The sequence below is a fragment of the Brienomyrus brachyistius genome, chromosome 22 (genome assembly GCF_023856365.1).
Source record: "Brienomyrus brachyistius isolate T26 chromosome 22, BBRACH_0.4, whole genome shotgun sequence".
NCBI lineage: Eukaryota > Metazoa > Chordata > Actinopteri > Osteoglossiformes > Mormyridae > Brienomyrus > Brienomyrus brachyistius.
The window spans coordinates 5,679,867-5,695,086 of NC_064554.1; the positions used below are offsets into that span (position 1 = coordinate 5,679,867).

Here is a 15,220-nt window from a genome sequence, read left to right on the forward strand (position 1 = left end):
TGCCTAGCGTGCTACCTGGGTTGTTTTCGCCACTGGGACAAAAATGCTGGTAAATGTGCTACCACAACACCAAACAAACCCATAAGGAGCGAGAGAGGAATGTTTGGCCTGTGCTGGGTGAGGGATGGTCAGTACGGCCTATCCCCTGAAAAGGACTTCAAACAGGCCTGCTCAGTAGAGAGCCTTCACAGTGCCATTGAGTGTGTATGGGTGCGGCAATTTCAGTACACTGCATGCTTAAATTAATAGAGTGCAGGATTTAAACCTTGACCGTATAAGAGTCACTGAGCAAATTGTGAAAGTTTACATGAAATATTTGTGTGACAAGGGTAAACAGACAAGGGTAAGGCATGTTTACCTGCTGTAATCAAAGTATGAATCATTATTGTTGTTTGAGATATATTATTATTATAAAAGAGAGCACATGCAAGGCATTTCCTGGTAAAACAATTTTCTGCTTTTCCTGTTTCTTTTTTTCCTTTTAATTTGCTGTTGTTAAAGGCACCGTGCAATGAAAATCTGCCTTCACCTCGCCATAACTGAGTTTCGCATCTATACCTCCATAACTTCCGGTCATGTACCAACAGCATTCAAAATAGCCAGGGTCATTCCCATCTTAAACAAACCCACTCTAAATCCCTTGGACACTTTCAACTACCGACCAGTATCGCTTTTTTCCTTCCTTTCAAAAATCCTCGAACATACAGTCTACAACCAGCTCTCTCTCTATCTCTCTCAGAACAACCTCCAGGATCCTAATCAGTCTGGCTTCAAAGCAGCTCACTCTACGGAGACTGCCCTCTTAGCAGTCACCGAGAAGCTACATGCTGCCAGATCAGCCAAACTGTCATCTGTCCTCATCCTTCTTGACCTATCAGCAGCATTTGACACGGTCAACCACAAGACTCTCCTATCCATCCTTAGGAGTCTTGGCATTGGTGGCTTGGCATGGTGCTGGCTTGCTTCCTACCTAGAAGGCCGAACATACCAAGTGACATGGAATGGATCCACATCTACCCCACGTTGTCTTTTCACCGGTGTCCCTCAGGGCTCGGTTCTTGGCCCTCTCTTATTCTCCCTCTACACTAAATCTCTTGGTAAGGTTATATCCTCACATGGCTTCTCCTACCACTGCTATGCCAATGACACTCAACTCATCCTCTCTTTCCCTCCCTCAGACACTCATGTCTCCACTAAGATCTCTGCATGCTTGGCAGACATCTCATCTTGGATGACCGCTCACCAACTAAAACTCAACACTAGTAAAACCGAACTGCTTTACATCCTGGCTGACTCATCCCCCCTCCAGGACCTTGCGATCTCCTTTGACAACTCCCTGATCCGTCCTTCGGTTTCTGCTCGCAAACTTGGGGTTACCATGGATGATCGGTTGTCCTTTTCCTCACATATCACCAGTCTCTCTCGCTCTTGTTGGTTTCTCCTCTTTAACATCAGGAGGATACGTCCATTTCTTTCCACTCAGGCTACCCAGATACTTGTCCAGTCCCTCGTCATCTCACGCCTTGACTACTGCAACTCACTTCTAGCGGGTTTACCACTGCATGCCATCCGTCCCCTCCAACTGATTCAGAATGCAGCTGCTCGTCTTGTTTTCAACCTTCCCAAGTTCTCCCACAGCACTCCTTTGCTGCGCTCCCTCCACTGGCTTCCTGTAGCTGCACGCATCAGATTCAAAACACTGATGCTCGCATACAAAGCCAAAAATGGTCTGGCACCATCCTACCTAAAAGACCTCATCACACCCCTCACTGCACCACAATCTCTCCGATCCTCCAGCACTGCTCGACTGGTCCCACCACCCCCCAAGGCACAAGGAAGACACACATCTCGGCTCTTCTCTGTCCTGGCACCTAGTTGGTGGAATGAACGCCCCCTTGATGTCCGAACAGCTGAATCCGTGAATGTCTTCAAGCGACAACTGAAAACATTCCTTTTTCAGAAATACCTGACGTAGTACTTCTGGTATCTTACTCTCAGCTCTTTTCCTTGTGTGCATATATATTAAAAAATAATAATAATTTTTGCACTTTCCCAACAGAGTATTCAGATAGATGGTATTCATAGCCTGGGTCTTTATTGAGCTAGTATCGGAAAAATTCATTGCAGAGTCATAAATCACTTATCTAAGTCGCTCTGGCTAAGGGTGTCTGCCAAATGCTGTAAATGTAAATGTATATCTGACATACAGCAAATTTCAAACATGGTCGCTCCGTCTTTAAAATATATGTAAGAAGTGGTGAAATGGGCTGATACAAAAAAAGTCCTAGACTAGTTATGTAACAGCCGTTGCTACACCTCCGAACTTAACGTACAACAGTGCACGTTGAAGCACGATGAACCTGCACAAACTGCAATATATGTTTTCTCTCTCAAGGGTTATGAATGCGGAGCTTCCACAAGTGCAGGAAAAAACATACTGACAGCCACAGATGTAAGGTTATTTATTACTAATATGCTAAGAAGGTAAGTGCTATTCAGGGGTACGTTTCCCAACGTTACGTAATGGTATGTGAAGGGTGACATCTAGTGGACGTGAAGGGGAGTGGCGGTTGTTGAATATACACTCTCCGGCCACTTTATTAGGTACACCTCCCTAGTACCGGGTTGGACCCCCTTTTGCCTTCAGAACTGCCTTAATCCTTCGTGGTATAGATTCAACAAGGTACTGGATACATTCCTCAGAGATATTGGTACATATTGACATGATAGCATCACGCAGTTGCTGCAGATTTCTCCGCTGCACATCCATGATGCGATTCGCCCGTTCCACCACAACCCAAAGGTGCTCTATTGGATTGAGATCTGGTGACTGTGGAGGCCATTTGAGTACAGTGAACTCATTGTCATGTTCAAGAAACCAGTCTGAGATGATTCGAGCTTTATGACATGGTGCATTATCCTGCTGGAAGTAGCCATCAGAAGATGGGTACATTGTGGTCATAAAGGGATGGACATGGTCAGCAACAATACTCAGGTAGGCCTTGGCGTTGCAACGATGATCAATTAGTACTAAGGGGCCCAAAGTGTGCCAAGAAAATGTCCCCCACACCATTACACCACCATCAGCCTGAACCGTTGATACAAGGCAGGATGGATCCATCCTTTCATGTTGTTGACACCAAATTCTGACCCTACCATCCGAATGTTGCAGCAGAAATCGAGACTCATCAGACCAGGCAACATTTTTCCAATCTTCTATTGTCCAATTTCGGTGAGCCTGTGCGAATTGTAGCCTCAGTTTCCTGTTCTTTGCTGACAGGAGTGGCACCCGGTGTGGTCTTCTGCTGCTGTAGCCCATCTGCCTCAAGGTTCGACGTGTTGTGCATTCGGAGATGCTCTTCTTCACACCTTGGTTGTAATGAGTGGTTATTTGAGTTACTGTTGCCTTTCTATCAGCTCGAACTGGTTGTGCCACCTGTAGCAGCAACATCTGCAATGTTCTTATTGAGGAATACTGTGTTAGTTTTACACCAGATGTAACAGGACACTTTTATCTAAAGCGACATACATTCTGTTTTGAGGGTCAAGGTCAGTCAGTCCCTGGAGTAGCTGGGGACATAAGGGTCATGCCCAAACGGTGAAATAACTTTGCTGACTCTATTTTGACCTCACCTCATGGTCCACTGTGATGCCCCTAGCTGTCACTCTCCTGCAGCCTGTCTCTCTCACAAACACATCCTAACTGTTTGAAAAGATACACAACACACATAAAATAGCGACTAGAAGATCTTCTCCTAGAGACGCATAGAAGTAAAAATTGGAGATTTACTGAATCTCTTCTTGGTAATAAATGGAACATTCTGCCAGCACTATTTATGAACTAAATGAGTTTCTAGTAATTCAGTAGCTTACTTTGGGTGTTTTCCAAATAAATGGCAGATCTAGACCCATTTTTGACGGGTTTCTTGCTCATTTTTATGTTGTAACAGCAAACACAGTGGGATGAGAATTGTGACTGACACGAACGATATGTACCGCGGCGTTGTCAGTGTTGCTATTTGTGTTATGCTGTTAATTAACCAAGCTCGACACGAGACGATTAAATTCCACCATTTCACATAACCTTTTATTGATTAACTGTTAGTTATGATGCAAGGTCTCCAATGAGTTAAGTTTACACACAAATCCGTACTGCGCTTCTGTGCTCACTGCTCCCTGTGTTGTCTCCTTACACGTGGATTTGGAAATGAGCGTCTGCCTGCCAGAGCGGGAGCTGAGAATAAACCGTTTTAATGGAAGAAAGGGGTTCTCCAAATAAAAACTATAAGAAAAAAACTTTAAATTATGTAATGAGATATATTAATCGTATATGTTTTCTGTAACCAGGCATCATATGTGATACCCCTGAGGAAGATGATCCCCACCACAGCACTGGGGAGGGACGCGTCTATTAGTGCACTTCAAGCGCGTATCTATATCAATAAGGTAACAAAAGTACCGTACTTCAACGTGTTGATTTTCCACTAGCGTGAAAACTGGTACTGGCACACTGAATTTGAAAAATGGCTGTAGTAGGACTGGACGATATGAAATATTAATACTAACATCGCATGTTATTCCCATTCAATTCTTATATCGATAGTCAACTACATTAATATCAGGCTTTTTCTAGTCTTCAGTTTAGTACGAATATTATAGTGCAGGAAGTGCTAAAACTCCTTTTTTGTTTCATATATACCCCACTCTTTATTACAACAAAATCACATTGTGCGATCATAGAATATTATACAAAACACTTTATTTCTCGTTATGCTATCCTGGTCTTATTGTATCTGCTCTTCCGAAAAGATCTCAATTAAAGTTTGGGTCTCTTTATTTATGCACCTATTTATGCAGTCTGGGCCTCCCTGCTGAGACTGCTGCCCCCCCGGATTAAGCGGAAGATGATGGATGGATGGATGGATGGATGGATGGATGGATGAACATTATATACTTCAACAACTCACCTGGAACATAGTAGTAGTTTCAGACGCCTTAGTCCATGCCTCATTTTTTTTATTTATCCCCCAGTATGCAAACAGGGACATGTCATGAATAACTGGTAAGCCTATAACCGTAGCCTGACTTAGCTGTGCATGTAAACGTACTATTACATAAATAGTACTAAAAATGTATCATGACTGTTCTACTAGAACATGCTGTTATGTAATGAAAAAGAAAACAATGTTTTAAATAAGTAACTTTAACATTTACAATTTTCGTTGCATGCTATGGCGCCAAAATTAGTATGCCGCTTGCTTCCTTTTTCACCAAAATACATTATATACTTAAACAATTCACCCGGAACACCAGTAGCTTCAGACATCTTTGTCCATGCAAGATTTTTTTTAAATTTATCCCCTAGTATGCAAACAGGGACATGTCATGAATAACTGGTAAGCCTGCTACAGATACGATCAGTTTCTTCTGCATTACGCTTGGGAACCGTTTGGTCAGATGAAAAGTTCACAGCCTTGTATTCTGTAGAACTCTCTTTAGTGGAGCATTTGTGCATTCCTACTGGTTGTCACCGAACCATATATTAGTTCATTACCATAAAGTTGACCGGGCTACAACTTCATTTTTCTACACTGACGAAATCGTGCCGCGCCACTGAATGACTTCCGGTTGTTTTGATGCTTTTGACATTCGTGGTGTGACCATACTGTAATGATGGCCAAAACAATGCTTTATGTGGCTTTTGCTGTATTTTTGAGCCCACTAGATGGTGGTGTCTGTTCAAAAAAGTGCTCAAAGCATGTCCGAAAGTAAATCAAGAGCTGCGTTCTGGAGGAGGTCAGAAAATACAGCAAATATAGATATAATTTGTATTATTTATTTAGAATTCATATAATTACATTATTGGTTACAGGTACTACTGTTTTTATTGCTGAATTATATATATTTTTGGCGTAAGTTACTAAGTTTTGGAGTTGCATTCCCTAACCTTATTTTTTCCATTGGAAATATGTATTTTAGTACGTGATTTTAGTACATGCAAGGTTGCTCAAGAACGCATTAGTCATGTTGTAGCAGTACTGACTGAACACTGATAAAACTGCAGCAATTTCTAACTATCACTAATCTGTAGCGTTCAAGGAATTTTTGACTGTATTATACTGTATAAATGGCTTTTCATGGTGACCTCGTTCAGGATAAGTATCATGACTGGAATGATGGATGGATGGATGGATGCAACAGCTTCTCAACACAGAAAATCTTTCATATTTCTTCACATCCTGAAGGCATTCTTACATTTATACATGTGTAACATTTAGGGTTACATACAGACATTTTAAATGACAGTGAAGTAAGTTGAACTCTCGATTTTCAAGTAACTGAGCATGAATATTTCTTATATTAAGGCATACAGTATGTGGCATGTCCCCTATTGTAAGATTCAAATTAACCACAATCACCAATAACTATTTTGACACATTTGGCATGCAAATTTGTAAAGCTACCAGTTGATATTTGGTTCAGATGGACAGAACGGTGATGGATTAAAGTGGGGTGAGGAGAGAGAGGAGGAGCAGAAGGAAAGGGATGATGGTGTTGATGTGAATTGCTGCAGCAGAGCTGGTGGGGAGGTTGCTAACAATACTCTGAAGGAAAGTAGCGAACTGAGACACCTTAGTTAGGGTCATTATCTGAGAGGTGGCTTTGGTGCTGCCGGAGGTGTTGGTCGTTATCACTGCGGCCTGGAACCAGGTGTTCCCTTGTTTACAGAGTAATGGGTCACCTGCATCACCCTGAGGTGAGGAGAGAGAGAGAGACAGGCAGACAGGAGGAGTGAAAAGGATGAAACACAGAACAGCATTCAGTCTGACTACAGTACGACCGGAGCTGCACGGGCAGCACTGCTGAGTAGTGAATGTCAGATACGAGCAGCAATAGATGAGCATCCTTACCTGCTGCAACGTCACAGCTGTAATACAGATGCTTGAGGAAGATGCGCTGCTCCCACAATCTACCACAGTTGTATTCTGCTGCTGAATATTTGGGACTGTCATAAGAAGGAGGGATGGTATTCTGTGTTATTTATTTTAGCATGAATTTAACACACAGAATGATTTTATACTCACTGATAGGGATGTAACTAGTGTTGCAGGGTAAACCAATACTGAAAAAGTACCGTGATACCCTGCCATTAAAAACAATACTATCCTCCATTTTATTAGTATCGGTACTTTAAGAGTATTCCCTACGATATGCGTCGCTGTACAACAGCAGGTCAGCAGCTTGACTTTCTCTCCCAGTGGGCATGTCAGCTGCTTTTTCTGTCACCTTGCAGCTTTCAGCTAAATAGTGCTAAGGACTAAGCTAAATACCACTAATAAGTCATGTGAGTAATAGTAAAAGTAAGATGCTATTGAAGAATAGTGTAAGTTTCTCAACATTGTAACATTCTTTGTTAAAACCCCAAATCTAACAGCTCATCATCATAGTGAGCTAGCGAGTACACGGACTAACAAACCTTGTTTGTAAAATCATTTTAAATCATGAAAACGTCGCATGTCTAAAATTCAAATGCAGCATATGAGAAGTCACTTCACCTGTAGGCTATATGCTACACCAGTAGATATTGTATTTGAGTTACAACCGAGGTATAACAAAACAAAAAGAACTAATCTTTTCAGGGAAATGTGTGTAGTTCCTGTAAGGGACTTGTTTCGTTGTGGGACTGTGACAATATCTAACAGGATGCTTCATGGTTATTTTGCTAGTACAGCTGCATTCTCTTGTATCTCCCTGTTGAAAATTGCATTGTTTTTTCTGACTCCTGTAGTTGCAAAAACACTGATGTTCTTCTCTGAGTGTGACTCGCTTTGTTTACAAGATCCAGCTGCTGCAAAAATATATTTTATAATTTTTATTTCATTTTATAAAAGAACTTCTGCTACTGACTGCTGCATTGTTTATCATGATAAATATCATACCATGGACTTGCTATCATGATATTATCATACTGTCATGGGCTGCTCCAATGATCAAGCTCCTGTGGGGAATCCCTTTGCTAGGACAGATCTCCTCGGGGAAGCCCCTGTTTTCGGCTCCCTGATCACACCGCTGACTCCAGTTGTGAATCATAACTCTAGCAGCTGTTTCCCATTTCCCTATCAGGAGGTCTATTTCCAGAAGCCGTTCTCACCGGAGGGTTGCGAGATCTTCATGGCGTGCCCTGGGTTCGAGCAGTCTACTTTTTGGTTTCTATTGAGTGCCTGTGTACAGATCACCATTGTGTTCTAGATTCTGAGTTCTGCTTGTTCTCCGTGGTACCGATGACGACGATCACCTGACCCACGCCTGCTTATCTGACTCCGTTCTCCGCCTCTGTTTACCGGCAACAATCACTCTGTATCGCTGGCTACTCCTCAACACTGAATTTTACCAGCAGTTTCTCTTTAACTAATTCTTTCAGCAATAAAACCTGCAGTTACCTGCTGCTGATCTGTGTCAGTGCTCACCTTTGGTATCACACATACCATGAGTTTTTGGTATCATTACATCTCTACTTAATTAAGTATGACAACATTACTTATAATTAATGCAGTGTGATGAAGTCACACAGGTTCACACATGCTAACACACTCACTCACCTCCGCTCTGGGTGCTTCTCCATCCTGTCACCCAACACTGTGTCCCACTGGGGAAGACAACACTGTCCAAGTCCAGGCACAGGGGCTGGATGTAGTTGGTCAGTGTTACACTTGTAGCCAGGCGGAGCACAGCAATGTTGTTACCTGGCAGCTTGCTGAGGGTGATGTTGGACACTGCTACTGACATACTCGTACCCAGAACCACTGTCCACTGGCTGTTGTTGAGCTGTGAGCTGGGGGAACATGGTGATGCAGTCAATATGAATATATGAGGGAAATAAGAATCTTTCATTTTTTTGTATTGAACTGTTGTTGGTGTTAGGAATAGGTTAAAGAAATGAGTTCATCAGTAATTCAAGTTATTTACATGATTTGATTTATTCGTTGTTTTCAGAATTTCACATATTTCAGTCATAAATCTGCCACTGATACATTTAGTTGAGATTACAGTGATTTCAGCAACCTTTGATTCTGACTGTACTGACCTGTTGAAGCACTGGGCTGCACTGATGACGTATCTCCGTGCGATGAGAGTGCCCCCACAGACTTGGACCCCATTCCTCAGCAGGCTGACCTGCCAGGGCCACGCCCCTGTTGCTACCGACCCGCTGCTGCCGCCATTGTTCAGTGGGGCGAGACCACATACATCCGCTGAGATGAAGGAGGTGGGGGATCAAAGGCAGAGTATTAATACAATAACGTGGATCATCTGCGGAGTTCTATGCTATTCATACTCTGCTACTCTGCCTCTGAAGTGCAGTTACAACATAAACCAGTAATCAGCCAATCAGACAGAGGGCATTTGGTACAGTTATGTGAAGCCTCCCTGTGTTGTAAGACGTCTGTCTGAAGAAGCCAATCACACGATAGATAAAATAAGAAGAACCTATGAACCCAATGGGAAATTAAAGATGGGAAATATCAGACACTCACGCTTGGCAGTGGTGGTTGAGGTGGTGGGAGTGCTTGGGGTTATTGTAATGGACGGTGACGAACTGCAGGAGATGCTGTTGTCACTGTTTGTCCCACTGGATGTAAATGTCACAAATCCTGGTTGGTTGGTGGTGATGATGGAATCAATCCAGGCCTGATAACGAGACACCCTGGTGTAGACCCCAGGGTGTTTGGGCGGGGCGCATTTATAGCCAAAACTCACAATCCCAGCCTGGACCCATACAGACCCCTGTTTGACCACCATTGGACCTCCTGAGTCTCCCTACACAGGTATAAACAGAATTCAATCAAACCTGGAACAAATATCAATCATACCAAGCATCTGGCTACACACAGGAGCACATGATCTAAAAAAAGATTGAGCAGAAGCCACCGCACCTGACACGAGTCCTTTCCTCCTGCTAGCAGACCAGCACAGATCATGTTGGCTGTGATGGTGCCCTGTCCATTCAGGCAATTACACTTATTGTTTCCAACTATTGGTATCTGTACTTCCTGTAGGGTGGCAGGAGAGGGGAGGAACACTGAAAGGGAGAATTACAAGCAATGTTAACCCTATCCATTTTTGGAACATTTTTTATACCTTTAGTTTTAGGCTTATTACATTGCACTTACATGAGTTAGTGACATACACTTTGTTTTTATTTTTAGGACATTCTAGGCTACTCAGATATGTCATAATTTAATGTCTAAATTCTGACACGGTCCTGATATCATTTTTATGAGGAAAATTGCTTGTGCTTATTGAAATTTCTCAATTTTTACTTTAGTCTAATATAGGAATTTGCAGGCACTACAAATGTCTTCTGACACCTTTCAACAATGGCATCCCTTTGATGCTTTGTAGGCTCTCTGTAAACCATGGCTTTCTCTGCAGGATGCAGTTGAGTAAATGACAGGAAAATATTACAAGGTCAGAGTCACTTAAATTGATGGCAGGTCTGTAACCAAAAAGACTGAATGTTGTAATTAAACTGAAAAGGTGCTTCAACAAAATAGTAGTTTACGGGTGTGCACACTTATGCAACCAGCCTATTGTTATTTTTTTATTTTTTATATTTCCCCCCTTAACAGATCTGTTTGTGTTTCAATTTAATTGTACAGGTTATACGTCACATTAAAGGTGGGAAAATCCTTTTAAATGGTTTACCGTGGTCTCATTTTTTATATCCCAAAAACCTGGTATTTTATCATGGGTTTGTACACTTATTACATCCACTGTACATTCGTTTTGTTTATATCGACTGTTCTTATGATAGTTGGTAGTGTGTGGACCATTTTGGCAGTGAATATGCACTTTATTTTCTGGGAAGAGTTTTGGTGGAATATGTGTAAAACATATGCCTCATTTCACACAAGATTCATCTGGAATACTTTAGCACACAACAAAGCAGCATGGACAATGGGATCGGGTAAGTTCTCTCGATTCCAAAAATGTTCTAATCATGTCTGTGTGTTATACCTATGCAAAGTTACGAGCCTGAGATTAATGGGTGCGAAGACCAACACATTTCGCATTTGCTGGGTACTAAGGGTTAATAAGATCCTGAACAAGAGGCTTTAATATGTTAGTAGGTGTCGATGATGCCTGGATGTCAGTCACACAGAAACCAGAAACTGCCCACATATAAAAACAAAATCTGTGAATCTTTAGTTATTATGAACTACTCAGATATAGATACATGCAGAAAATTGGTATTAACATCCTGACCGGGCAGGATGTCACTTATTGAAAGGAGGGGCAGAGCTGACTGTGTAATGGCTGAATATGAATATGATGACATACCACTCCAGTTAACATCTCCCCAGCCAGTGACCCAGGTCTCAGTGCCGCTGTAGAAGGTGCTGTTGCTGGCTGCCAGGCAAATGGGCTGAATGTAGTCGGTAAAAGTCACAGTGGTGCTGAGCTCCAGCAGAGCGAGGTCATTGTTATATAGAGTATTGTTGTATAGTGGATGACGAACGATGCGGCTGAGGGTTCTGACTTTTTGATTTGGGTTTGTACCATACAGTTCCTGACGCCCCAGATAAACATTCCAGTTGGTTGTATCTGTGCTGTAGGAGGCAGAGCATCAAACAGTGAAAAATCAAGTTAAATCACAGACACTTTTTGCAAGCTGGATATTTCTCAGATTTTTTGTACGAGTTTTAGCATCGATACTGTTGTATAAAATCACCAGTATGACTCACCTGGAGAAGCAGTGGGCAGCAGAGAGCACCCACTTATTGTTAATGAGAGATCCTCCACACATGATCTCATATCCATTTTGAAGATTCTTCAGCAGATTAGCCTGCCAGGGCCAACTGCCCGGGGGTGCATCCTGACCCCCCACTATCCTGGTGTTAAGAGGAGCTTGGCCACACACTGGGAGGGGGGAGTGGTGAGCAGGTAAAGGGCTGAACATACTGTAGACTGACTGAAAGTTTGTACAATATTCTATCAGATATTACTGTGCCAATTTTGGATATCGGCCAATTAATTTAAGTACTAATTCACAAGACAAAATATTAGTGAAATTTTGTGTTTTAAAGGAAAGAACAAAGACATGATAATAACAAACTTACCATTCGGTTGTGCATGTGACTCTAAAAAATGGGAGAGAACAGCTTTGGTTAATTACTATAATATTACTGAAAATGTGTTCATGTTAATTATGCCTATTTGTGTCGTAAATGTCTAATCTCAATATGACTCTTTAAAATAGTTGCCACTAGAACTTTGCGATATAAGATAATTTATCACAATTTTTTCTTCACATCAGTTGATATAGATAATTATCACAATGTAACTGAAGTCATTATTTACCTCAAATCTCCATTTTTTTTCCTTAATTATTCCCTTAGATTCAGAACAAGAAAAGGCAACAAATTGAATGGACTTCAAACTGAAATGTAATCGTACCAAATAAATTATACAAAAAAAAAACCCTTTTTGTCTTAGGGCGTAACACTAGAAAATGCCAACAATATGGTATGTTGCTAGTTTTTTCCTCGGACTTCCTTGGTGCTCGTTTCAGGGAACGTGTTTGACATAATCTCCTGTAATCTTCTGTACTGAACAATTAGTCCTCTGACAGCAATGTCCAGTGATTAGCAATGAGACCGACATTTCCTGTATTTCAGGTTGATCTGGAAGTCCCCAAATGAGGAAGAATGTAAAAAAAAATGTAAAAATTTGATCGCAAGGATCGCATGGTGCATGTGTGTTTTATTAATTATCATCAATAAATCGTTTGCATTTAGCTTGGTAGAACTACCGACATATTATATTACATTATTCATGCATATTCAGCATGACAGCGATATATATGTATTCTATTATCGCATATTTGACGGTTAGAGGAGCTTAATATAGAGTTATGATCAATAAAACATAATCGCCATTTGAGCTAAATATGTGGATTTGTTGAGGTGATACAACCATGCCGGTTAAAAAATAAACATGTATCACTATCGATCGGAATATAGGACTACACTGATGCATCTAACAAGACATGTTGGTTAAATGTCGGCCTAAATGATATTTTTATTAATAAAAACAAACCAAGCATTTGAGAATGTATTTTATATAAATAATAACAAATAAAACATTAATAAAAAAACATTAATAATCTAATATTATATAATAAGAATATGTCCGTTGAATCATCAAGATAACTGTAAATGACTTCCTAATAATTCATGAAAACACACTTTAAAAAACTACGGAGCCCCTTAAGTGTCACGGTAGAAAAAAATATATGATTTCGTTCCCTCGAATTAGTAAATCGTACCCTCGAATTACTAATTCGTGCCCTCGAATTATGTATTGCTACCCGATTGATCATTCATGGACACAGGGTCATGGAGCGTTTCGATTCAATACAGTTTTATTTTGATACTGGACTGAAATATGCTGACATTCTTTGGGTTTTGGCTGTCAAGCACAACGCTGTGATGTCCTTGGCAACACTCAAACGAATTTTACGGAAAATGGGACAATTCAGACGCAAAAACTTGACAGATGTCATACAGTTCATAAAAAGTCAAGAATGAACAATAGGGTATAAAAATACAAAATTTCATAATACGATTTCCTAAACCGAGCGCACGAATTAGTAATTCGTGCATGATTTACTAAATCGATGGTACGATTTACTAATTCGAGGGAAGGAAATATTTTTTTTTTCTGCTGTGCTGTGGCAAGTGTGAACTTGAAACGTACGGGGTACCTTGAAACTGCGTCAACTGCCAAACAGCTGAGCGATACGTCACAGACAGCGGAAGAGATTTGGCATGACACACTCCACACACCGATTTTTTTGTGGGGTTTACCTGTTCTATTTGTGCATATTCTAAAATCTCTTGCATGCCGGATTAGAACTTTCATCGGGCCGTATGTTTGACACCCCTGTGTTACAGGTTATTTTTTAAGGTTTTTGGAATAAAAACAATAATAAATATGAGCCGTGAGTTGCAGACAGCTGTTTGATTTCGCTGTGGTTAAAATCAAGTTAGCTAAATAATACTCAGCTTTTTTGTTCAAATGATGCATTGTTTTTGAAGAGGTGTGTAGGCCTATGAGAAGCAAAAAGATGTTACTCGTGTCCCTCTGCTTTGTGATTGTTTTCTGTTTGCCCGGATTAGGCCATAAAACGTCTTGCTGTTACTGTGCCTATATGAAATGTTATTGACGGTATTAACTGCCTGTAGTAGCAATAGAATGTTTTTCGGAGTAACCTTGCTACTGACCACGGTGCTGCGCACTGAAATGTATGCGCGTGCATGTGACTTGTGAAGTCGTGGTGCACAGCCGAAAATGGGGATCTCCCGAAAGCCACTATTTAATTAGAACTCTGATGTAGATCACATAGAGTGTGTGTTTTTTGCTTGATAGCTTAGGATAGATGATCGTTCTTGGATGAGGCCACGTGGTAGGACACAATGTTATATACTGTGAGACTGAGAATAACGACACTATTCCGTCCAGTGTTCTGGAACGCCCTGCATGCATCCAGAATGTAGACAGGAGTAATATGTTGCACACAATTACGTGATTTTGTTGATTTGTTTTCATTACTTAAGCATTTCATTCCAAACTACAGCAATTTCAAGGTTTGACCTATTTTCTAATCTATTAGGCCTATATATGTGATTAGCTACTTTAGTGTTATGAATAAATCATTGTTCCAGTAGCCCCTATAATTTTTACTTTGACCTGAAACCATTCCAAAATGTATGTACAAGAATTCTGTTGCGACTATTATCATCGACAATACGTACACATCTTGTGGACCTAATTATATTCCAAAACAACCGTTTTTTAGAAAAAAATATTACTAATTTTTCACTAGCCTATAGGTATACAAGCACTGATATTACATTTTGAACACCATATAAGCAAGCGTAAAACGAACTTTAAAAAGACATTCCATTTCCTATATAATTTACAATGAACTTGAAAACGTTTTCGTAGTTCTCAACATGGACATTATTTAAGGGTCAAACGACACTGAAACGCAAATGCTCGGTTGTTCTAAATGCACATCACTTACCTGTATACAGTAAACTTAGAGCCGTCACAAAAAGCACACCGGTCCTAAATGCCATTGCGTTAAACGGAGATGCCAGTCTGTCTGTATTTGAATGTCCCTCCTGATTTCTCCCAACAATGTATACCGCGTACA

General features: G+C 40.9%; 1 protein-coding gene across 2 annotated transcripts in view; it reads right to left on the reverse strand.

Annotated features, from left to right (window-relative positions):
* LOC125718380 (transmembrane protease serine 9-like) overlaps positions 1-15,220 on the reverse strand; it is a 32,913-nt gene extending 17,693 nt beyond the window's left edge. Inside the window, exons 1-7 of one of the 2 annotated variants that reach the window (XM_048992209.1) lie at positions 15,089-15,220; positions 12,120-12,140; positions 11,745-11,919; positions 11,341-11,609; positions 9,933-10,078; positions 9,534-9,816; positions 9,086-9,251 (exon numbers count right to left, since the gene is read on the reverse strand). In XM_048992209.1, coding sequence (XP_048848166.1) covers positions 9,086-9,251; positions 9,534-9,816; positions 9,933-10,078; positions 11,341-11,609; positions 11,745-11,919; positions 12,120-12,140; positions 15,089-15,143 — 1,115 coding nt within the window. In that variant the 5' untranslated portion in view covers positions 15,144-15,220. The remainder of the gene's footprint in view (positions 1-9,085; positions 9,252-9,533; positions 9,817-9,932; positions 10,079-11,340; positions 11,610-11,744; positions 11,920-12,119; positions 12,141-15,088) is intronic. The other variant, XM_048992208.1, reaches the window with a different exon arrangement.